This window comes from Pleurodeles waltl, chromosome 12 (assembly GCF_031143425.1).
Source record: "Pleurodeles waltl isolate 20211129_DDA chromosome 12, aPleWal1.hap1.20221129, whole genome shotgun sequence".
NCBI lineage: Eukaryota > Metazoa > Chordata > Amphibia > Caudata > Salamandridae > Pleurodeles > Pleurodeles waltl.
In genome coordinates, this window is record NC_090451.1 from 152,805,068 (window position 1) to 152,831,329 (window position 26,262).

At 45.5% G+C, this 26,262-nt stretch overlaps 1 protein-coding gene across 1 annotated transcript in view; it reads left to right on the plus strand.

Annotated features, from left to right (window-relative positions):
* Positions 1-26,262, plus strand: part of PLCG2 (phospholipase C gamma 2) — a 414,427-nt gene that overhangs the window by 26,322 nt on the left and 361,843 nt on the right. Inside the window, exon 2 of the mRNA XM_069216644.1 lies at positions 25,269-25,509. Coding sequence (XP_069072745.1) covers positions 25,311-25,509 — 199 coding nt within the window. The 5' untranslated portion in view covers positions 25,269-25,310. The remainder of the gene's footprint in view (positions 1-25,268; positions 25,510-26,262) is intronic.

The following is a 26,262-nucleotide window of genomic DNA, read 5'->3' on the forward strand; positions in this document are numbered from 1 at the left end:
ACTATTTGGAGTTTCAGGATATTTTCCAAAAACCGTCAAAACCTGTGCTACCTCCACATCGAGAATATGATTGTGCAATTCCATTAGAACCCGGCACAATTGTTCCTTTTGGGAGGATGTACTCCCTCACGGAACCCGAAAGGGAAGTTCTAAAGGAGTATCTGGACGAAAATATACAGAGTGGTCTTATTGTTCCATCGTCGTCTCCGGCTGGGGCCCCTCTCTTTTTTGTGCCCAAGAAGACTAAGGATCTTCGTCCGTGCCTGGATTTTCGAGGTCTGAATAAAATCACCATTAAGGATCGTTATCCTTTGCCTCTCATCAGGGACATACTGGAAGCAATCAGAGGGGCCCAACGTTTTACTAAATTGGATTTACGAGGAGCCTACCACCTTTTACGCATAAGAGAAGGCGACGAATGGAAGACAGCATTCAGGACCCCATTTGGCCATTTTGAATATAGGGTTATGCCGTTTGGTCTTACTAACGCCCCGGCAATCTTCCAGAGATTTATGGACTCAGTGTTTTCAGACCTACTTAATCAGACAGTCGTGATCTACCTAGATGACATTCTTATTTATTCTAGAAATCCTGAACTCCATACTTCCCATGTGAAACAAGTTCTTCAAAGACTTCGTGATCATCAACTATTTTGCAAACCAGAGAAATGTGAGTTCGACATAACGGAAGTCAAATATCTGGGCTATCATTTAAGTCCCACCGGCATAGCTATGGATCAAGAAAAGGTACAAGCTATCCTAGAGTGGCCTTCTCCTTCTACCATAAAAGAAACACAATGTTTCCTAGGTTTAGCAAACTTCTATCGACAATTCATTCTAGACTTTGCCAGTCAGACTAGCCACATAACTCACACCTTAAAGAAGGACAATTTAAAGAAGGGGTTTGTCTGGACTGAGGCTGCTGAAGCAGCCTTTCAAAGCTTAAAGAGAGCCTTCACCCAAGCCCCCATCTTAAGACATCCAGATACCACCAAGCAATTTATAGTAGTAACTGATGCTTCTGAGAGAGCCATCGGAGCTGTCTTACTCCAACGACAAGAGGATGATGGCCTTGAACATCCTGTTTTCTATTTGTCTCATATCCTTTCCACAGCTGAACAACATTATTCCGTACTTGAAAGGGAATTATTGGCTCTGAAAACAGCCTGCCTTGAGTGGAGGCAGTTTCTGATGGGTTCCAAGGAACCATTTGAGGTGAGGACAGACCACCGTAATTTACAATGTTTAAGAAATTTTGTATGCCAGAATAGTCGTCAGGCCCGCTGGGCCTTTTTCTTCAGTCAGTACGATTTTTATATTACATATATTCCAGGATCTCAAAACATTCTGGCTGATGCTCTGTCTCGCCGATATCCAGAGTGTTCTCCTTCCTCATCCCAGTATCTTCTAGAACCCAGTAAGATCATTGGAGTGGCTCAGTCTTTCCTGGAAGAAGTACAACAAGAATACGCCAACCTATCGGACCATGACATAGAAGAACTAAGACCATTATTGTACAAAAGACAAGGATATTTTTATTACCAAGACCTGATATTCCTCCCTACAAACAAGGTGCAAAAGAAAGCATTACAAATGTGCCATGATTCCCCTGTAGCTGGTCACAGAGGCATCAAGGCCACACAAGAATTACTTTCACGATTTTTTTGGTGGCCTACCTGGAAACTGGATGTGGAAAGATACGTTCAGGCCTGTCCCATATGTGCCCAAGTCAAAATACCTCACACCAGACCGGCAGGATTACTACAACCTTTGCCTGTTCCATCGGCCCCATGGCATACTATCTCTACTGATTTTATGTGTTCGCTCCCACCATCAGCAGGAAACCGGGTTATCATGGTCACAGTGGATTCTTTCACAAAGATGGCTCATTTCACTGGCCTAAAAAAGCTGCCTACTTCCCAAGAACTAGGTCAAATATTCATAGATCATGTCTTCCGTCTCCATGGACTTCCACATACCATAATCTCTGATAGAGGACCTCAGTACATCTCCCGATTTTGGAAGCATTTTTGTAAAACACTGAATATGAATAGAGCCCTGTCTTCAGGGTTCCATCCTCAGACCAACGGACAGACTGAGCGTCTGAACCAAGGACTAGAGCAATATCTTCGATGCTTTTGCAATTCTACCCAAAGTAACTGGAGCACTTACCTCTCTTTAGCTGAATTTTCCTACAATAACTCAGTCCATAGTGCCTCCAAGGTCACTCCCTTTTTCTGTTCCTATGGTTTTCATCCTACCTCTTTCCCTACTTCTCCACAATCCAACTCTCCTCTACCTGCTATTAACTATTTCTCCAAACGCCTTCTCCAACTCCATAAACTAATTCGATCTAATTTGTTACATACCAAGAGGTATATGAAGAAGGCTGCAGACAAGAGACGTACAACCAATCCAAATTATCATCTGCAAGATAAAGTCTGGCTCTCCTCCAAATTCTTGCCCTCACGTCTCTCTCAAAACAAGTTCACACCTCGTTACTATGGGCCTTTCCGTATTCTCCAGTTGGTCAATCCTGTCACTGTCCGTCTTCACTTACCCCATACATGGAAGATCCATCCGGTTTTTCATGTTTCTCAGCTTAAACCTTATGTGCCTGATCCTTACTCACGTCAGTTTCCTTGTCCACCTCCTGTCCTTGTGAATGATGCTCCTGAATATGAAGTGCAGGAAATCTGTGACTCTCGTCTTTTTCATAAACGACTTCAGTATCTGATTCATTGGAAGGGTTATCCTCTCAGTGAATGTTCATGGGAAGATGCCTCTTCCGTTCACGCTCCTCTCCTGACTCAACGCTTTCACTGTTTATTCCCTCTTAAACCTGGGCCTTCGGGAGGGGGACCTACTGTCGCGCCGCGCGGTGCGGCGCGAGCCGAGAGCTCGACTTCGGCCGGGCGTTCGGCTCGGGCCGCGCACCGCGTTATTAAGACGCGGCGCGCCCCCAGCCTCTCCTGCGCATTTCGAGGCCCCAGATTTGCTTGGGGCCTCGTTCTTCCTTCTGCCTTTCACTGTCCCAGGGGTCTCTGAACCCTCTTACCTGTTTTTCTTCGTTTCCTTGTCCTTTCTTCTGTTTGCAGTCTGTTGTGTGCCTTTCTTTATGTCTTTTCCTCCTTCCCAGATTCCTGTGCTTTCCCAGCATTCCTTGTTCCCTATTCTCTATGGTTCCTCTACTATTCTGTTCTATATATTGTTTCCCTATCTAAGATGGTGTCCTTTTACTTCCTGTGGGTCACTTCCTGTTTGTTGGTATATAAGGGCTGTGTTTTTCCTCTTTCCTTGCGCTGCAACACTTTCTGCTCAGTTGGTGTCTTCGCTCCTGATTTCCTTGCCTTTTGGTTTTGGACTCAGCATTCTGTGTTTTCTGAATTTTGCTCCTTTTGGATTCCTGTTTGTTTGTTCTTGTTTTTCTCCAGGACTTTTCCTGTTTGGAGGTTTTTCCCCTTTGGAAGGGGTTTTTCCCTCTGGCGCTACTTTCTGAAGGGCACGGTCTGTTCTTGGTGTCTCCATTGCCTACAGCACCGTGGCTACCAGAAAGAGTCGCCCCTTTTTGGGCCAAAGCCGAACATTGAAGATTCACGCCACCAGATCTGCAAATTCCAGGCGCAAGCAGCACGTGAGTCGTGACAAAGAATCCTTTGCAAACCTAAAAATTTGGCAAAAAAACACTTTTTCCACACATTTCGGTGACAGAAAGTTCTGGAATCTGAGAGGAGCCACAAATTTCCTTCCACCCAGTGTTCCTCCAAGTCTCCCGATAAAAATGATACCTCACTTGTGTCGGTAGGCCCTGGTGCCGCAACCTACCAGCCCCAAAGATTTCTGAAAACTAGACACCTGAGGGAGTCCAGGGAGGTGTGACTTGTGTGGATCCCCCAGTGATTTGTTTAACCAGAATCCTCAGCAAACCTCTAATTTCGCTAAAACCCCCAGATTTTTCCCACATTTCTGTGTGGGATCACCGCTCCGGTGCAAATTTCCTACCTCCCAACGTTCCGCTCAGATACTTCACTTGTGTAGATGGGCCAAGTGCTTGTGATAGGGAAGAGCCAAAAACACATCGAAGATGAGGGGGAACCAAAGCAGATCCATAAGGGCAGTTTGAAAAAAAAAAAGTTTATAGGCTGACAAGTGGGGCAGAATTTTTATCGCTATAGATGCATGTTGGAAAATGGGTTATTGGTAGGGCAGGTAGGTACCTACACCTAGCAACAAGCCACAAACCTCCACATAAGTACAGTTAGGTCTCAGTAAATTAATCCCAGCTCTACCCTTGGTAGCTTGGCATCGAGCGTCAAGGCTTAACTTAGGAGACAAAGTGTAAAGCATTCAAATATCACAAAACAGTAATTAAATAAAACACAGGAAACAGTTTAAAAATCCAAAACCAATTTATAAAAATAGCTTATATTTTTATCTTTAAAATGACACAAAAACGATTAAAATCGGTTCAGGGGAACCGGAGATATGAATTTTTAAAGTATTATTATTTTCTAGCGCTTAGAAACAAAAAGCGCCAATCGGGTCATCTGGTTGCACCAGGACCGGGGCAAAGTCAAACTTTCAGGCCGACTGCGATGGAGCCCTGCTCGGCTACAAGTCGCGGGAGGCCTCGGTTAAAAAGTTACCTTCTGACTTAGTCTCTTTTTTGATGTTTTTCTTCCCCGGGACGAACCTGCCAGTTGGATCCGACCTCCTGGAGCCCTTGTCCGGATACGCGAAGTCGGTTTCCTCGGTGGTGATTTTTACCTTCGGACTTAGTCGTTTTTTCGAGATGAAAATCCTTCGACCGGGGTAAACCTGGATCTTGATCCGACGTCCGTGGAGCCCTTCTCGGATACGATGGCTGGAAGGTCCCGGTCAACTTTTTACGTTCGGACTTAGTCTCTTTTTTGGATGTTTTTCTTTACCGGGACGAACCACGAAGTCAGGCCGGGTCGCGGTTGAGGCAAGCCGGCTAGAATTTCCGCGTCGGGTCGGTCACTTTATGGAGCTTTTTTTCAAAAACTCTCCAATCTTTTCCAAACGTCTGGGGCTTCACCCAGATGTTCTTTTAAGGTTCTTTTGGGGTCCACAGCTCACCCCAAGGGTCCAGAAGTTCTGTGATGGTCCTTGGGAAGTGCGGACTTCAACTCCCAGAATGCACCTGGCGCAAACTCCTTTTTGGCCACTGGACAGTGGTCAGCTGGTCACTTTTTCAGGAGTTGGTGCAGGGGACTCTGGATAGCAATTTTTCACCTGTAGCAAACAGGGAGTCCCTCCTTGAACCAGTGGAAGCCAGGCAAAGTCCTTCTTGTGGTGAAGCCCAAGTGTGCAGCTCGTGCAGTCTTTCTGAGTGCAGGGTCCAGGTGCAGGCCAGGGGTCCAGCAGGGCAGTCCTTCTTCTCCTTGTAGTTCCTTCTTCTTGAAATTTGGTGGGGATCTGAGGCGTGGGTGCAGGTCTGCCAGTTTTATCCTTGCTCCTGGGTGAAAAGCAGGGGGGCCCTGGTTCTCCAATCAGGGACAGGGTCGTCCCCCTGTGATGACCACTTCCTGGGAAGTGTGGCAAAAATCCATCCCAGAAGGCAACAGTCTCTAAAAATCCAAAATGGATGAATCTGATTTTTGGAGGAGAGATCTGGCTGAGCCCACCCACTGGTGTGGCTAAAAATCATAAACACACCCCTCTCCTGCCCTCTCCTTATCTAATCAAGGGGGCACCTAGCTGTCTGGGGTTGCAGGATGTGGGGGTGTTGCTGGGTGCTCCAGATGTCCCTCTCTGCCTTTGAAGACCAGTTTGGCAGCCCTCCCCCTTCCTGCCTCACCATCTGCTGAGGGGAGATTCTCTCCCCCAAGCACATTCCTTTGTGTGAAGCCAGGCCACTTCACACCTCATTAAAGTAGCCTGGCAGAAGCTGCTGCAGGCTGGCCAATCAGAGCACAGCAGCAAAAACAATGCAGAGCTGAAATTGGCAACTTTTTAGGTAAAGTCTAAACTTTTTACCTGAACTAGTTATATTAAATCCAACAACTGGAAGTTGTGGGATTTATTATAACAATCAATTTGATACCAAATTCTTGGTATGTAACATTTAAGGAGACTTTAAAATTTAAAATAAAGTCTGCCCATTCTAGCCTATGAAGGCCATTTACTTCAATGAGGGAAAAACGAATTTGGCTGTTTTTACCTCACCAGGGCTTATAAATCTATTTTTATAAAGTCCCTGCTTATAGTTACATGGCACCCAGCCCTAGGGGCACATAGGGCACACCTTAGGGGTGACTTATATGTAAAAATAAGGTAGTTTAAGACTTTGGAAGTACCTTTAATTCCAAAGTCGAATTTGCATATAACTTTAATTTAAAAGCAGCCAGCAAGGCAGGCTTGCTTTTAAAATGACACTGGGCACCTCAGCAATGCACCTAGGTGTGCACCACCTATGCTGTGGTCCCTAAACCTACATGCCCTACCATATACTAGGGACTTATAGGTAGGTTAACTTAGCCAATTATAATTAGCCTAATTTGCATATCCATTTTACACAGAGCACTGGCCCTGGGACTGGTAAGCAGTACCCAGGGCACAACCAAGAGTCAGTAACCACCAGTACCTATCCAGAGAGAGTGGGGGTGATCAGGCAAAAAAAAAGGACTTTCCTACACTGCCCCCCCCCAGATGAAAGGTGATGGGTACTAACCTACACCCTGGTAGTCCTCATCAGCTAAGTGGAAAAACCTGGAAAGGCCATCTGCATTGGCATGAGCAGTCCCAGGTCTGTGCTCCACTGTGAAGTCCATCCCCTGTAGGGAAATGGACCACCTTAACAGTTTTGGGTTCTCCCCCCTCATCTGCATCAACCATCTGAGAGGTCTGTGGTCAGTTTGTACACGGAAGTGAGTGCCAAACAAGTAAGGCCTCAACTTCTTCAGGGACCAAACCACAGCAAAGGCCTCCCTCTCAATGGCACTCCATTTTTTCTCTCTGGGGAGTAGTCGCCTGCTGATGAAGGCAACTGGGTGATCATGGCCCTCTTCATTAACTTGTGCTAACACTGCCCCAATCCCTTCCTCTGAAGCATCTGTTTGCACTACAAATTCTTTGCTATAGTCAGGGGCCAGTAACACTGGTGCTGAACACATAGCCTGTTTTAGGGTGTCAAAAGCTTTTTGACACTCTGGGGTCCAAATGACCTTCTTGGGCTGTTTCTTGGAGGGAAGCTCAGTTAGAGGGGCCACTATGGTCCCAAAATTTTGAACAAACCTCCTGTAATACCCAGTCAGGCCAAGAAAGGCCCTGACCTGAGTCTGGGTTTTTGGAGCCTCCCAATCCAGGATAGTCTGGATCTTGGGCTGGAGAGGTTGTACATGGCCTCCACCAACAAGGTGGCCCAGGTACACAACAGAACTTTGCCCTATCTGGCACTTGCTTGCCTTGATAGTCAGGCCTGCTTGAAGCAGGGCCTGAAGCACTTCCTTCAGGTGGACCAGGTGGTCCCTCCAGGTGGAACTAAATACAGCTATATCATCTAGATAAGCTGCACTAAAAGATTCCAACACAGACAGGACTCTATTCACCAACCGTTGGAAGGTGGCAGGAGCATTTTTCATCCCGAAGGGCATCACTTTGAACTGAAAGTGGCCCTCTGGTGTGGAAATGCTGACCTCTCCTTAGCTCTTGGACTTAAGGCAATCTGCCAATATCCTGAGGTCAGATCAAATGTGCTCAGGAATTTGGCAGCCCCCAACCTGTCAATGAGCTCATCAGCTCTAGGTATGGGGTGAGCATCAGTCCTAGTGACTGCATTTAGACCTCTGTAGTCCACACAGAATCTTAATTCTTTCTTCCCACCTTGGGGATTAGCTTTGGGCACCAGTACCACTGGACTGGACCAAGGACTATCAGAGGGCTCAATTACCTTCAGGTCCAACATTTTAGCCACTTCAGCTTTGATGTTGGCCTTGACCTGGTCAGACAGCCTGTACAGCTTGTTCTTGACAGGCAAGCTGTCACCAGTGTCATCATCATGGACACACCAATTGGTGAGTCCAGGGGTCAGGGAGAACAGACTAGCAAACTGTCCCAAGACTTGCTTACAGTCTTGTTGTTGCTGATCTGTCAATTTGGGAGAGAGTACCACTCCCTCCACTGACCCATCTTTTGCCTTTGAGGACAGGAGGTCTGGCAGAGGTTCACCCTCCTCCTCCTTCCCTTCATCAGTGACCATCAGCATGGTCATGTCTGCCCTGTCCTGGTGGGGTTTCATCCTGTTTACATGTAGGATCCTGTGAGGATTCCTGGGGGTGCCAAGGTCCACCAAGTAGGTGACCTCACCTTTTTTCTCTAGGATTGGATAGGGCCCAGTCCATTTGGCCTGTAGTGCCCTAGGAGCCATGGGCTCCAAAACCCACACCAGCTGTCCTGGGTGATACTCAGGCATGGTAGCCTTTTGATCATGCCAGAGCTTCATGAGCTCCTGACTGGCCTCCAGGTTTCTGCTTGCCTTCTTCATATACTCAGCCATGCGAGACCGCAGGCCTAGTACATAATCCAGCACATTCTCCTTGGATTCCTTGAGAGGCTTTTCCCAAGACTCTCTCACCAAGCACAATGGGCCTCTTACAGGGTGCCCAAACAGTAACTCAAAGGGGCTGAATCCAACCCCCTTCTGTGGCACCTCCCTGTAGGCAAACAGCAGGCATGGGAGGAGGACATCCCATCTCCTCCTGAGTTTGTCAGACAAACCCATGATCATGCCCTTCAGGGTCTTATTGAATCTTTCCACCAGACCATTGGTCTGTGGATGGTAGGGTGTGCTGAACTTATAAGTAACACCACACTCCTCCCACATGGCTTTCAGATAGGCTGACATAAAGTTTGTGCCCCTATCTGAGACCACCTCCTTTGGGAATCCCACTCTGGTGAACACACCAAGTAGGGCCCTAGCCACTGTGGGAGCAGTGACTGTCCGGAGGGGTATTGCCTCAGGGTACCTGGTGGCATGGTCCACTACCACCACAATGTACCTGTTACCTGAAGCAGTTGGTGGGTCTAGGGGACCAACAATGTCAATCCCCACCCTCTCAAAGGGAGTCCCAACCACTGGCAGTGGAATCAAGGGAGCCTTTGGTTTGCCCCCTGTCTTGCCACTGGCTTGACAGGTGACACAGGAGCTGCAAAACTCCCTGACTTTTTCTGACATTTCGGGCCAATAAAAATGGTTGACCAGCCTGCTCCAGGTCTTGGTCTGTCCCAAATGACCAGCTAAGGGGATATCATGGCTTAAGGTAAGGAGGAATTCTCTATACTTTTGGGGGACCACTACTCTCCTAGTAGCCCCTTCTTTAAGGGCCCTTGCCTCAGTGTAGAGAACTCCATCCTCCCAGTAAACCTTGTGGGTACCACTGGTATCCCCTTGTTCTTGCCGGCAGCAGTCTGCCTCAGGCCCTCAAGAGTGGGACACTCTCTTTGTCCCTGGCACAAATCTTCTCTGGTGGGCCCATCTGCCCCTTGCAGTTCTGCCAAGTCAGGCAGAGTTTGCAGGGAAGGTGTCCCTCCCTCAGAGTTCAGATCCTCCCCCTCAGGGTTGGATTCTTCCTGACCCTCTGTACTTGTTGGGGCTGGCAAGCCAGACCCAGTGCCTTTTCTCTTTTTCTTGGAGGCTTGGCCCATTGTTCCAGGGTCCAAGTGTCCAGCATTACCCTGTTGTGCCGCCTGTGACCTGGTCACAGCACACACCCATTCAGGGAGGTCCAGCATCTGTGCATGGACCCTTCTTTCCACTTCTGACCACTCAGATGCTTCAAGATCATTCCCCAGTAGACACTCTACTGGGAGGGCAGGAGCTACAGCTACTTTTTTAGGGCCAGTCACACCTCCCCATTCCAGACTCACCATAGCCATGGGATGGAGTTTGGTTCTGGTATCTGCATAAGTCACCTGGTGGAAGACACCAGGTAAGACCTGCTCTGGAGAAACCAGCTTTTCTGCGACCATTGTCACACTGGCTCCTGTATCTCTCAGAGCTTCCACTTCAGTCCCATTGACTTTAGGCCTCTGCCTATACCTCTCCATGATGGGAGGTAAGGTGGCCATAGTTGCAATGTCCACCCCACCCACGGATACTAAGGTGACCTCAGTGTACCCTGATTCCACCCCTGGGCCAACTTCCACCCCCAACCCTACACTAGCAATCCCCTGGGATTGCCCACCAGTGGGGGGCTTCTTGGTGCAGATAGCATCTCCTCTTTTATGTCCTGGCTGATGACAGTCAAAACACTTGCCGGCCTTAGCAAGCTCCTGAAACTTTCCTGCTTTAGCAGGATCATAATTCTTTCCCTGATACCCTTTCCCTTTAAAAGTGAATTGGCTCGGGGCTCCCCCTCCCTGAGAAGTTTTTGGGGACTCTTGTGAGGACTCTTTGGGTTTTTTGTCATCTTTCCCCTGGTTCTTCCCCTGAGAAGAACCATGTCCTCCCTTTTTCTGATCACCCCCTGGGGGTTTCTGGTTAACCCTAGTTCTTAACCAGTCATCTGCTGCCTCCCCCAGCTCTCTGAGGTTGGTCAACCTAGAGTCTACTAGATACTGGCGGAGCCTCTCTTGGACACAATTAGTTAGAAGGTGCTCCCTCATAATCAAATTGTACAGCCCCTCAAAGGTACTTACCCTGTTGCCCTGTATCCAGCCCTCCAGTGCTTTTACTGAAATGTCCACAAAGTCCACCCAGGACTGGGTGCTTGTCTTTTGGGTGTCCCTAAACTTAAGCCTATACTGTTCTGGGGTTAGACCAAACTTTTTAGTCAAGCAACTCTTCATACTGGGGTATGAGTCTGCATCCTCCCCACTCATGGTTAGGAGCCTATCCCTCCCAGAGTTGGGAACTAACTCCCAAAGGAGTGAACCCCAGTACTGAGGCTTGACTTTCCTCATCTGGAGGGCCCTCTCAAAGGCCCCCAGCCACTTATCTATGTCATCCCCCTCTACATAAGCAGGAACCACCCCTTTGGGTAATCTGGGGGCAAAACCCCCACCCAGGGACACCTCAGTTTCTTTCTCGCTGCCTCCATCTTTTTTTTCTTTGCTTGCCCACTTTTTCTTTTCTAGGGCAAGCTTATCTGCTTCCAAAGCTATGTAGGCTAGCTGGGCTTCCAGCTCTCTTTCCCTGATGGATGGGTTCTCTCCTCCTGAAAGGACCCCCTTCCTACAACTAGCTTTGGGTCTGGCCCTAGTGACTGTATCCACTGAGGACCGTTCCTCCTCTTCCTCACTTGGGGTCTGATGCCTTCCCTCCCCTGAAAGGTTAGAGCTAGCATCTTCCCCTTTTTCTTCCTCCTCTGGAGCTTCCTCTGTCTCTACCTCTTGGGCCTCAGCCCATGCTGTCAGGGATTTAATCAGGATTTCCTTCCTGAGATTAGTGGTTGCAGGCAACCCTCTTTCAATACACAACCCCCTAAGCTGGACTACTGTCAGTGTGGGTAGGCTAGCCAGATCAAGCTCCATGGTTCCCTAGTTTTGTGTCAACAAAAACTTTTTGCAAAAATTGGTAACAAGAATTTAGAAAAATTACAAAAATTCAATAATTGAAATTAATCCAAATTGATTAAAAAAAAAAAAAATTAAAAATTAAAAACAATTTTTGCACAAGGACAATTTAAAGGATTTTTAATTTGTTTTACTCAAAACTGTAACGTGATATTGAACACAAGTACAGGATCCCGTCGCTGCTTCCAATTATGTTGGAAAATGGGTTATTGGTAGGGCAGGTAGGTACCTACACCTAGCAACAAGCCACAAACCTCCACATAAGTACAGTTAGGTCTCAGTAAATGAATCCCAGCTCTACCCTTGGTAGCTTGGCATCGAGCGTCAAGGCTTAACTTAGGAGACAAAGTGTAAAGCATTCAAATATCACAAAACAGTAATTAAATAAAACACAGGAAACAGTTTAAAAATCCAAAACCAATTTATAAAAATAGCTTATATTTTTATCTTTAAAATGACACAAAAACGATTAAAATCGGTTCAGGGGAACCGGAGATATGAATTTTTAAAGTATTATTATTTTCTAGCGCTTAGAAACAAAAAGCGCCAATCGGGTCATCTGGTTGCACCAGGACCGGGGCAAAGTCAAACTTTCAGGCCGACCGCGATGGAGCCCTGCTCGGCTACAAGTCGCGGGAGGCCTCGGTAAAAAGTTACCTTCTGACTTAGTCTCTTTTTTGATGTTTTTCTTCCCCGGGACGAACCTGCCAGTTGGATCCGACCTCCTGGAGCCCTTGTCCGGATACGCGAAGTAGGTTTCCTCGGTGGTGATTTTTACCTTCGGACTTAGTCGTTTTTTCGAGATGAAAATCCTTCGACCGGGGTAAACCTGGATCTTGATCCGACGTCCGTGGAGCCCTTCTCGGATACGATGGCTGGAAGGTCCCGGTCAACTTTTTACGTTCGGACTTAGTCTCTTTTTTGGATGTTTTTCTTTACCGGGACGAACCACGAAGTCAGGCCGGGTCGCGGTTGAGGCAAGCCGGCTAGAATTTCCGCGTCGGGTCGGTCACTTTATGGAGCTTTTTTTCAAAAATTCTCCAATCTTTTCCAAACGTCTGGGGCTTCACCCAGATGTTCTTTTAAGGTTCTTTTGGGGTCCACAGCTCACCCCAAGGGTCCAGAAGTTCTGTGATGGTCCTTGGGAAGTGCGGACTTCAACTCCCAGAATGCACCTGGCGCAAACTCCTTTTTGGCCACTGGGCAGTGGTCAGCTGGCCACTTTTTCAGGAGTTGGTGCAGGGGACTCTGGATAGCAATTTTTCACCTGTAGCAAACAGGGAGTCCCTCCTTGAACCAGTGGAAGCCAGGCAAATTCCTTCTTGTGGTGAAGCCCAAGTGTGCAGCTGGTGCAGTCTTTCTGAGTGCAGGGTCCAGGTGCAGGCCAGGGGTCCAGCAGGGCAGTCCTTCTTCTCCTTGTAGTTCCTTCTTCTTGAAATTTGGTGGGGATCTGAGGCGTGGGTGCTGGTCTGCCAGTTTTATCCTTGCTCCTGGGTGAAAAGCAGGGGGGCCCTGGTTCTCCAATCAGGGACAGGGTCGTCCCCCTGTGATGACCACTTCCTGGGAAGTGTGGCAAAAATCCATCCCAGAAGGCAACAGTCTCTAAAAATCCAAAATGGATGAATCTGATTTTTGGAGGAGAGATCTGGCTGAGCCCACCCACTGGTGTGGCTAAAAATCATAAACACACCCCTCTCCTGCCCTCTCCTTATCTAATCAAGGGGGCACCTAGCTGTCTGGGGTTGCAGGATGTGGGGGTGTTGCTGGGTGCTCCAGATGTCCCTCTCTGCCTTTGAAGACCAGTTTGGCAGCCCTCCCCCTTCCTGCCTCACCATCTGCTGAGGGGAGATTCTCTCCCCCAAGCACATTCCTTTGTGTGAAGCCAGGCCATTTCACACCTCATTAAAGTAGCCTGGCAGAAGCTGCTGCAGGCTGGCCAATCAGAGCACAGCAGCAAAAACAATGCAGAGCTGAAATTGGCAACTTTTTAGGTAAAGTCTAAACTTTTTACCTGAACTAGTTATATTAAATCCAACAACTGGAAGTTGTGGGATTTATTATAACAATCAATTTGATACCAAATTCTTGGTATGTAACATTTAAGGAGACTTTAAAATTTAAAATAAAGTCTGCCCATTCTAGCCTATGAAGGCCATTTACTTCAATGAGGGAAAAACGAATTTGGCTGTTTTTACCTCACCAGGGCTTATAAATCTATTTTTATAAAGTCCCTGCTTATAGTTACATGGCACCCAGCCCTAGGGGCACATAGGGCACACCTTAGGGGTGACTTATATGTAAAAATAAGGTAGTTTAAGACTTTGGAAGTACCTTTAATTCCAAAGTCGAATTTGCATATAACTTTAATTTAAAAGCAGCCAGCAAGGCAGGCTTGCTTTTAAAATGACACTGGGCACCTCAGCAATGCACCTAGGTGTGCACCACCTATGCTGTGGTCCCTAAACCTACATGCCCTACCATATACTAGGGACTTATAGGTAGGTTAACTTAGCCAATTATAATTAGCCTAATTTGCATATCCATTTTACACAGAGCACTGGCCCTGGAACTGGTAAGCAGTACCCAGGGCACAGCCAAGAGTCAGTAACCACCAGTACCTATCCAGAGAGAGTGGGGGTGATCAGGCAAAACAAAAGGACTTTCCTACAATGCAACAATGCTGCGTGGTTGGAATTTTGCGGATTCCTACAGATTCAGTAAGGTTCCATCAAAAAAAGTGGGTAAAATGCGTGATTTTCAGCAAAGTTAGAGGTTTGCACCCTGGATTCACCCAGATGTTTAGTTTTCAGATGTATCTAGGTCTCGTAGATCTTTCTACATGGCAGCGTCCCAGAGTCCAAAAAGTGCCGCCCTCACCATTCCAAGTGGGACGATTTTGAAAGTTAGACAAGCTCTCATGGCCCAAATGTGAAACCAAAACCCAAAATAACCAAATGTCCCCTTGCTTGCCATGGGATAAGATGTTTTAGTGTGAGGGGGAAAGCTGAAAGTTGGGGTGGGGGCATAAGCATGCCCAAACTATTTGGTAGCCACAGTCCCACCATTTTTTTTTTCAATTCCCTGGCATCTAGTAGGCCTTCTGCCCTCGCAGGGAGTGGATCGGGGTAATTGCCCCATTGCCCACCGGTGGTCAGAACAACTTTGTCCCATTTAATTGGGGTGGGTGTATGGCCATATCCCCACCCTCTTTTTAAAAAAAATAATTCTTGTCTGGTGGGCTATCTGCCCCCTTGTGGGGCAGATGACCCTTACAAAAATAGGCCGAACAGGCCCCAAGGGGGGCAATAATACCCTAGAATAAATTTGGCCCCCAGGGGAGTGACCCTTGCCTATGGGTCGCTCCACTTGCATGAAATTGGCGTAAGAAAAATACCTGGTGTCTTGTGGTTTCTGCCCCTTTTGGGGGCAGATTGGGCAAAAAATAAATAGGCCAATCTGCCCTCAAGGTTGGTAGAAATGGCCTAAAATAAATTTGCCCCTCAGGGGAGGGACCCTTGCCTAAGGGGTCGTTCCCTATTTCTAATAAAAAAAAAAAAAAATCCCTGGTGTCTAGTGGCTTCTGCCCTCCCGGGGGAAAATCATCCTAATTAATATATGCTGATATGCCCCCGGGGGGCATAAAAGGCCTAATAAAATAATTGCCCCCCAGGGAGCGACCCTTGCCTAAGGGGTCACGCCCCTTATGAGTATAAACAAACAAAAAAATCCCTGGTGTCTAATGGCTTCTGCCCCCCCGGGGCAGATTGGCCTATTAACATAATTGCCCCGTGGGGAGCGACCCTTGCCTAAGGGGTCGCTCCCCTTATAAACATAAACAAAACAAACATCCCCGGTGTCTAGTGGCATTCCTTCAGCAAGTTCATTATGCGATTGTGCTGCAGGAATGCTCAGAGAGACATGAAAAGGGAAGAAAAAGCCTTTCCTTCCCCTTTCATGCCTCTCTGACCTCCCCTGCACCCGTACCGAGGAGAAACAAATCTGTTTCTCCTCGGATCGCGCTGGAAGCACGAGGCAACCTCTGATTAGGTCAGCACGCTGACGTCAGCAGACGTCACTGGGGAGGGTCAGAAGGGGCTGGGTGGAAGGGGAAGCGATTCCCCTCCCATCCCTCCCTATGTGAGGGGGGGTGCGAGGCCCGCAGGGGGGGAGCGCTAGCTTCAGTTCATATCTCCCTTTGCCAAAATCTTGTTCACTGTATTCTTCCACGTTCTATGTTTTCTTCAATTAACTTGCTTTCTTTAAACTGGTGTTTAAATCTTGTTCTTATCTTGTCACATTTGCTGTGCTTTCAAAGACATAGGTCACATATCAGCAGTCTCTGTCTTCCAAGGGTGCTTGGTGTTTATGTTTTTTTTCTTCCCTGACTTCAAAGTGACAGAATTTATGTTACAATCCTACTGAGTACCCATGTGAGAGGAGACGGTGTTGGATGCTCTTTTTTTTCTCGCACAAAACAATGAACTGTGTTAATATTTCAGAATATATTATTTCAAATGAAGCCCATTTTTTTGCAATTCAGAAGTGCGGTGGAAACAAATATCAGAATACAATCAAAACACATCAATACACTAGGTGATGACATTTGCACATATTATCATTTGTGCAAAATAAAACTGTATGTCGCTGCAAATGTATTGATAATTTCAATTGAAAATATGTTGCCTGTAATGGAAGTGTGCTACAAAACAATGCATACTCCACTCTGCGCTACTCTATGCTGCTCCATTCTAATGCATTCCAGCCCACTCTACTGCATGCCATTTCACACTACGTCACTCACTCCACAATACAACACTCCCCTCCACTCTCCACCTCTCCACTGTATGCCCCTCTACAACACTCCAGTCTACCCCACTCCACTTCACTACAATCTACTCCACTCCAATCTACTCCACCTCACCAAATCTACCCCATTCCGATCTGCCCTACTCCAATCTATCCCAACCCAATCTACCCCACCTGACCCATCCCCACTTCAATCTACCACACCTCACTCTAATGTATCCCACCCCAATCTACCCCAATAATCCCCACCACACTTCAGTCTACCCCATTCTACCCCGCATCACTCCAATCTACCCATCACACTACAGTATACCCCATTCCAATATACTCTATTCCAATCTACCCCACTTCAATTTACCCCACTCTACCCCACCACACTCCAATATACCCCACCCCACTCCAGTCTGCCTCACCACACTCTAGTCTACTCCACTTCAGTTTAACCCACTCTACCTCAATCTTCCCCACTCCACTCCAACATACTCCAATCCACTCCATTATGATCCAGTCCACCCTACTCCGTTCTAATCTACTCCACTCCAAACTACCCGCCTCCACTCTACCCCACTCTGCTCCCTTCCACCGTATTCCAGTCCATACCCACTCCATTCAGTCTAACCAAATCAACCCCACCCCACTCCAGTCTACCTCACTTCAACTCAGTCTTCCCCACTCCACTCAAATCTACTCCACTCTGCTCTAATCTACCCCAGTCTATCCCACTCCACTCCACTCCAATCTGTCCCTACCTTCCTCACTTCAACCTACCTCTCTATACTCCACTCCAATCTACCTTACTCCACTCCATCTCCCCCACTCACTCAGTCTACCCAGTTCAATTTATAACCCACCCAGTACACCCTACTTCACTCTTTCCCACTCCACCTTAATCTACCCCACTCCACTCAAGTCTACTTCTCTTCACTCCAATCTACCCCACTCCACTCAAACCTCCCCCAACGTACCCCACTCCAAACTACCCCACGCCAATCTGTCTCACTCCAGTCTACCCCACACCACTCCAGTCTAGCCCAATCCACCGCACTACACTCTTCCCCAGTTTACCCCACTCCACTTCAATCAACCCCACTTCATGCTGATCAACCCTTGTCCACCCCAATCTAACCAAGTTCAAACTACCACACTCCAATATACCCCACTCCAATCTATCCCATTCTACTTTACGTCAGTCTAGTACACTCCACTCCAATGTACCTCACTCTACCCCAATTTACCCCACTCCACCCCACTTTAATCTACCCCACCCTACTCTACCCCACTCCCTTCCAATCCACCCAATCTACCCCTCTCCAATCTATCCCACACCACTTCAATCTAACTCACTCCAGTCTACCCCATTCTATTCCAATCTACCACAATATATCCTTCCCCACTCTACCGCAATCTACCCCGATCTACCTTGCTCCTTCCTACCTCATTTAAATCTACCCACTGCAATCTACCCCAGTCTACCACACTCCACCCCAATTTACTACAGTCCACCCCAATACAACCTACCCCACAACAGTCCACCACACCGTTCTACCCAACTCCCTTACTCCAATCTACCCACTCAATCTAACCCACTCCACCTCACTCCAATCTACCCCAATCCACAATCACTCCATTCTACCCCACTCTCCCTCGACCCCACTCTACCCCACTCCACACCACCAGGCTGAACATCAGCCACATTGGTGTACAACATGGCTAAAACATTGGCAACACATTGCCAAGGCCACCAATAGCTCTAGAATAGGTGAGACCTATTGGCTTTACCACTGCTTGTTTGACTACAGCTGTTGTACAGATTTGGCTTGCTGAGTTCCAAAGAAGATTCCCCTCACTGATACAGTTCTTTAGCGCAACTTTGTCAGAGGCTTCAAGTCTCACTCATCATGAGTGAAACTCACTCATTTGGAAAGTGAGTTGAGCTCTTGACGTATTATTATTATTACTATGCATGATTTGGAAAGTGCATGGCTATCTAAGAAAGGTTTTCCAGTGCTGGGCTCGTCACAAAACAGCAGTCCTACCAGAAGCTTTCCCAAAGAGATGAGAGGGGGCAAGTTAAATAAGTTGGAACAGCCACGTTCTAAGCAGTTTGCGAAAGGTAGAGTTTGAGTGGCATGCCCTCAGTGTTAGTGGCAAAGCATTCCAGAGCTTAGGGCCCAGAAAAGAAAAGGCTCTGCCTCCTTGACAAGCCCCTCTGACTCCAAGAGTTACAGCCAGCTCAAGATGGCTTTTATGCAACAAACGTGTGGGTGAGTAACTGGACACTATGAATGTAAGATATAGCTGTCCAGTGTTGGATAGGCATTTTTGCATATAGCATAAATCCTTGAATTGAACATGTCGTTGAATAGGTAGCGAGTGCAGGTCAAAAAGCATACTGGCAGTAGAAGTGAATTTAGGGGCTGGAGCAGGAGTTGAGCGGCAGCGTTTAGTACTATCTGGAGGCGTTTGAGTAAGGCTTTTGTCACACCCAAGTAAAAGATGTTACCATAGTCAAGCCTGGAAATAACAAGTCTGGACTACAGTTCTCTGAGGTTGGTCATTACTTTTGAGTTGAATTCCCCTCCGAGGCAGGTAAAATCATGAGTGCTGAAATGTAAGCACCACCCACCCAACTCTCATGCCATTATTGGGCTGGCGCTACCAGCATCCCTCTTTTGTTTGCTGTCCCTACTGAGTCGAAGAAGTCTGGAGTCGACACATTTGCTGGGATTTGGGATACATCTTGGGTTCTGGTGTTTCCCATTCCAGGCTTGGGGGAACAAGAACCCCCTGTGGGAGCAATAAACCGAGGAGCATTAGGGAGAATTCTCAGGTCACATAGATGCTTCTGCTGTCTCTTATGTCTGATGAAGCTTAGAGAACATGGACAGAGCATCTCTTCTACCCTTCTTCATACTTGGGGAAGAAGTGTTCTGAAATAAGCAATGCATAGTAACTTGGTTACTCTGCATATGTGTATTCTTTTTCACTTTTGAAGTCTGTCTTCTGAAGCAATGTATGAAACAGCCTCTTAATTAATTTTTGTGCTGCATGCATCGGGTAGCATAAAGGTGAGACCTTACCCTGAGACCTTACCTGACACTTGGTGTGGCATTCTTATTCTTCTAACGTCCAGAGGGAAAGATTTGTATTTGGAGCATGCGTGGTAAGAATATACTTCGCGGTATGCAGAAGCTTTTTTTTAGCTAAGTGACATGACTATGATATGAGTCAGAATTGTCTTGTTTATTGACTTAAGTTTATGGGTCACTATTGTGCATTATCAGATGTTTTAATCTAAGGTGATTCTAATTTTCATTATTGCCAAAGGCATTTTGCTTTGGAATATCTCTAAAGTAATGACTGCAACAGGGGCGAGGATGAGGGTAATAGAATAGAGGTAATACACTGATTACTTACTGGTATTCTTCATTACCCGTAGTAATGAAGGCATTTTAACACGCTCAGTCAGTGACCAGGAACTTTTTAACTTAACGTTTTCACTAAAAGGTTATGCACGTTTGTCGTTTTATTTTGTAGCTCACCCATTTGACTTTTATATAGTTTTATTGACATATTAAGAAATTTATGATGGCATGCGCCTTTCATCTCTGTCGGCGAAATTAAGATTTAAAAACAGCTGCTGCACTTTTTAGTTTGCGTGCAAACTCACACAGTTATCTTACAGTTATCTTGCTTTAAATGGTCTTGGGCCTCAGACGCCTGAAAATTTTACATAATCTAGCTTCAAACAGAAGGGGTGCTCTCTCTCCAGACCACCTACATGCATTTGTCACAATTAGGTCCTATCCACAATAGAGCGCCTCTTTTGAAGGGTGATGATCTAAACTCGGCATAAAGTCTTGTTTCTAAGCAGACATTGCTTGACAGGAGTGAGTAAATGTAGCCCTCTGAGGTACCTAGGGCACGTAAATTCTCTTAATACTGAAGACAAAGTTCAAAAGGTGCCCACATCTCACTAAAGTCATATTCTCTCTGATCCAGTGACATAGAGATTTTTTTACATTCCTAAATCCAAGAGATTATACATTAATTCTCTAGGATTTGTCAGGCTCCCTTTGCTGGCTGCACACAATGTCACTGTTGCTGCACTTTGCACCATGCACTTTTCTTTTGCTAATTCAGGTCAGAATGCACTCGAGTGGACCTTTAGTTCCAGACTCGGCTGTCACAATAAATAATCAATACAAGAAAATAATGTGAAGGTGATAGAAAGTTTTGGATTTGCAAACCATGAAAGTTTTATTAAAATATTGTAACAAACACTGGCAAAAAGAAAAACAAGTTTTTTGTCTCAAAAAGCACAAATTGCCACCATTGGCGAAACAAAGGCCCGCAGCCTCCTCCCTCCAACCACATTTTTCCCAACCCTGGAAGAACGTCTACATCTGCCATTGTCAGGAGTAAATTTCCAAACTTTCTCATTATGGGAAAAGATTAGAGGAGACCTGGTGAAAATCCTTAAAACATGCAAGTGGGTAGGTTTGCATACTCAAAGGCATTCCAACACTGGAACTATTGATTACTGCTTCCTCCAGCCCCAGTATGTAGATCTGCAGAAAGGTGGCAAAATAAGGAAATTGCTATAGTAGGGATTGAAATTGCAAGTATTTAAGCCCTACTATAGTAGTAGCCCTGGCATAATCAGAGAGGCTATTATCAGAGCGCTTACATAATGAGATTACTGCCATAATTTGTTGTCGCACTACATGCCACCAAAGGGACAAGTAGATTTTTTACAGAACAAGTAGATTTAAGAAGCAACCTGTCTCATGGACAAGTAGGCATTTTATTAAATTCCACACCCCTGCCATGAGTCAAGTTCAACTCATTAGGTCAAGGTAAGATCTGCTCTAAGCTGGAAAAATGTCTCCCTCTAAAATAAACTAAAAGGCTTCTTCTTTAAAGAAAGAAAGTAGGAATCCTGCCCTCAAGGGACTCCAAAAGAGGTCTGTGCTCTAAAGATTGCTGGAAAGGCATCTGTGTATAAAAGGCTGTGAACACAGTCTTAAAACGACAGACTTCTAGCATTGTCAGTACACTTAAACCTTCCTAACAGCCAAAGAATCAAGTGAAAACAGAGCTGAAACAGGTTCAGTCTTATTAAAATATACAACCTTCTCACGAACAAGCTTCAACTGAGACTTTCAACTAGAAGAATAAACATAGGGCTGTTCGCATTCGCAAATGCATCTGAAATGCCTTCAGTCAATTATGAAATTCAAGCACAATCTTAAAGAACAAAATACTATTTTCTGCAGGAGAAACGAGAATAATACCCTCACGCGTTTTCAAAGTTGACAAATTTGTTTTACAATCAAACTAATCAACTAACATGAGTGCTTTTTAAATGCAGACCTACATTAAATAGAATTAGTTCAAATGTGAAAAATATGCAGATAAAACATTTGCGTGTGGCATCTGACTGCACTACACATTAAATATTGAAAATGTTGCACTCACAAGCGGCACCTGTTCACCCCTTCTGGATAAATATGGGAAATCTGCCTCCTAGGTAGGCTTGGTAGTTTGTAAGCTGGGAACCTAGGGATAGTGGTCTCAAACCTAGCTTAAGTCATGTCAAGGACTCTGACCAGTAAGAAAGTAGTTTCAGGTACAGCCAGAGTACACCTATTAGAGTGCCTGTATTTCCATACTCTCGCCTCAAACATCTGTTCTGCAGGGATCACATGCCACTATCTTGTCAGCTGTGTAATACCACTGTCATCTTTTTTTATTATTGCCTCTCTCACTGCTGTGCATCTGGATGTCTTGTGTGTTCAGTGAGATATCTTCTCCTATTCCTTTCTAAAGAGTGGACTGCCTAATTCCATCTACCGCCTTTTTGTCCCAGTTTCTCCCCTCCTCTGTCACATGAATACGGATTTTGTATATGTTGACGATATGTTTGTTTTCTTCCTCCATAGTAATGCTCCACTTTTTAACTGGTGGCAGAATCCAGCTAGAATGAGACCTAATAGGGGTGTGCAGAATCCACTGCCAGACCTGGAAATAATTACATAGTTGAGCCTCTGAAAGTGTGACAATTTGAAGGCATAGTTTAAACACATGATGTTGACTAAACGATAAAAACAAGTAAGAAATTAAATTAAAAAGCATTGACAAAGGAAAGTATTGGCCCACCATCCTTGGCACTGAAGTGCACTTCTTTGTAGGCAGATGCGATAAGGAAAATATTGTCACTCAATGCCGGAGAGCCAGTGGCTGATGTGGGCTAGCCCATTGCCCTATACTTTGTTTTGTTGTGGGTGGAAGCAATATGTAAATGACAGATAAATAGACCAGTGGGTGAAGAGGGATGACCCAAAACCCCTTTATCTATGTATAGATGTGTATATTTTTGTACTTAAGAATGTTTTTAATTACATGAGCCTGAAAAACAGCTAGTGCTGTCTCTGGGCCAAACCTAAAAATAGAAGAACAAATTTGACGATGCAAAAAAGCACTGCATGTCTTTGACACTTCATTGGCAGGAAACGTTACAGTAGCATTCGGGTAGTATTTCTAGAGAAAAATGTTTATGTGCAGCCTCTTTTCATATAGAATTGATAGTCCCTGAAACCCTATTTGAAAGCTTATACTTTTGGATCATCCTCTTTTTTTAATGGAAATTACGATGTAATCCTAAAAGAAGTGTGAGTCCTGGAAACAATTTATAAGAGGGAGGAACCATGTCAATAAAGGACCGTAGTAATACACTGTACTGTGTCATGGGCTATTTCCCCCTCCTAGGCCATCCTTGCGAGTTATATTGTTGCACCTACAATGGTAATTCTCAGTGTAATAACACATGTCGAAATTACAAGTATGGCAGGGCCTGGAATTATTGGGTCCAAAAACTTCAGCCCTGATGATACCATAACCGGAGACACCAGTCCCCAGGCCTGGGAGGCTTGTTGCCAGTCCCCAGGCCTGGAAGGCTTGTTGCAGGAGAGAGACTGAGGGCAGTATGAAGCCCACCCCCACCTATAGTAGTCCAAGCAGAGCATGCCGACAGGATAGACACAACTGTACCTTTAACAACTCTACCACGCCCCCCACAACGCAAGTATAGTGAGAATGTGGATTCTTAGTTGAAGTGGAAGGTAGTCGTCCTTACTATGCCCTTTTAGGTCTCAGTATTTTAAAACTGAACTCAACCCTTGGTAGCTGTAGCACGGAGCAGACTGGCTTCACTTAGGAGAAATGTAAAAATCATTTATCAGTACCAAAAAGGTTAAAAAGTAGGAAACACAACACAATAAAAATTCCACTCCATTTATAAACCCAAAGAAAACTTTAACGAGCAAATAGACACCAAAACCTCTGGATGCAGGGAACTGGCGATATGACTTTTCTAACGTTTAGATGTTTCTATTGACAAAAAGTGCAATGCGCCTTCCCCGGATATCTGGTCGCACTTGACTGGGTCAAAGTCAAAAGTTAAGGCTGAACTTGATGCCTTGAGGTCAGATGCAAGGACCAAGTTGAGTCTTGTGGAAAGTTTTACCTTCTACCTTAGTCTCTGGATTGGAAGTTGAAAATCCTTAGTGAGGCAAGTCAGCAGGCTGTGGCTGAGGTGGGTTCCATAAGGCCAGTCGGCTGTCAAATGAAATCCCGCTAGAAATATTCACTTTTAGTGGGAATTCACAGAGCAGGAGAAATGTGAAATTCATGCTCAAGGAAGATCCCTTGTTGTCCTGATCCTTTTGGTGCCTTCACCCAGTAAAGATTCTACCTTCAGACTTATAAATTTTTTTGGAAGTCAAGATCCTGTATGTGGAGTAAGCTACCAAGTTGAATCTGTCCGGTAGTGCGACATTGACGGTTGCGGTTCAGCAGCGTTCCAATTGTAGCCTCTGGTTCTGGTGGTAGAATGGTGAGCTCCCCCAGCAAACCAGTTCAGGAACATGTTTTCCCCCTACTGGAATTGGTGCAATTCCGACTACTTGGACAATGGCAGGGGCAGGCATAGGTATGATTTACAGCTACCTGACAGAGGATGCCCCTTTGAAGCGGGTGTGCACATCCCCCAGGCCATCCTGTCAGGAAGAGGTCACACATCCTCCCACGCAAGGAACTTTATTGACTTTCCTGGGAACCATTTTTACCTCCCAGCAGGCTACAAGGTGACAGTTGAGGGTTAACTCTGAAAAGGCTAGCAATTTTAAATCCAACTTGACCAGCAGATTGGATTTAAAATTCTTATTAATTTGAGTCCCTAAATGATGGTTCTGACTCTTCTCAAACTGAAGGTATGCATTATAAGGTGTTATAATGTAACCCAGAGATTGTCTATGGGAGTACCAGCCTTGCCACAGTGAACAACAACTGTGGAGATGTTTCATTGCTAGGACAAATACAACTTAAGAACACATGTCTTACATGTTAAATAACCTGCTCCCTGCCGTATGGGCATTTAGGGCCTACGTTAGAGGTGACATGTAACTATTAAAAGGATGATTGTAACAGATCAAAATGACAGTTGTAAAACTGCCATGCTAGGCTGCTGCCTGTGACAGGCCTAGAGTCATGTTTTACTTGGTCACTTTAGCGGTGGCAAAATAAGTGCTGAAGTCCACTAGTACCCAGGCCCTGGGCACACAAGGTACCACATACTAGAAAATTACAGCTTTCTATTTTCTGCTTGTATCGTTTGGTAGAATAACAATCCATTAGTCACGTTTCATAGCTTTCTAGGATTGCTTCTCTTTGTCAAAGTATAACACACATGTCAGCAAAAGCCAGCAAGGTCACAGGGCACACTATAGAGCATGTGTGCATAATAAATGCACATTGAAGAGTCCTTTAGTTTAAACTTTCCTACTAATACCAGTAAAATAATATGATTAAACTAACATGTTTCAAGACGTCTGCTGAAGATAACTACAATGTCTTTTCTCTTTTTAGCAATTCTAAGATATATCAGTTTGCAACCAAAGCGTAGCCACAATGGCCAGGAGAAGAAGTACGGACTATGAAGCACTCCCAGAATATGAGAAGAGTTTGATCAAGAGAACCCTGGAATTGGGAACGGTCATGACCGTATACAATTTCAAGAAGTCATCTACTGAAAGGAGGACAATCCAGGTGATAATGGAAACATGGCAGGTTGCGTGGAGCAAGACCGCTGATAAGATTGAAGGAGTTTGTGAGTATCTTCAATAATACTGTTAATGTTTTCTTAATGAAGAGATCTGTGTCTCTGAAATGTGTTCTTAATCTTTCATCCTACAGATGATAAATATTCTTGAACACATGAATTAATTGCTCATTCTTACAGATTCAATAATACTTCTTAATGACAACATTTTCAACCATTGGATCCCTTCTGCCAATGAAACACCAAATTCAGACTGCAATCAAAAGGATTGTTCTTTATGTCTTAGTATGTTACAAGCTTGAAATCTTTTATGCAGGATGGTTATCAGTGCTCTTTACGTTCTACTTAAATGATCATCATTGCTTTGGGTTCAAAAGCAAATGTAGTTTGCTTAGAGTAATAGGATAGCCCATATTGCTTTTACTGTTTGTAGGCAATAATTGTTAAATTACCATAATGGTCAATGTCCTACAAGTGCTAGAATTGACATTCTCAGATCATTGGATGTTAAAGGAGTCCATCCAGTGAAAAGAAAGAAGCTTTGCCCTTTTACGTAACATTACAATCATCAACATTCACCAACAATAAAGGTACCGGAATTTCCCTCTGATTGAAGATGTCTGGTTGGGTTGTAAAAGCTACTGTGAAATCATTCACTAATGGTCCCTTTACAATCCGGAGCTCTTGCCTCCTCTTAATATAAAAACTGTTGTTCATTTAACTAGCTCCTACTCAGGACCAGTGTTAAGAGTCTGTGTACATTATAGATTTACTGCCTAAGAAGCTTGCACGGAACACATT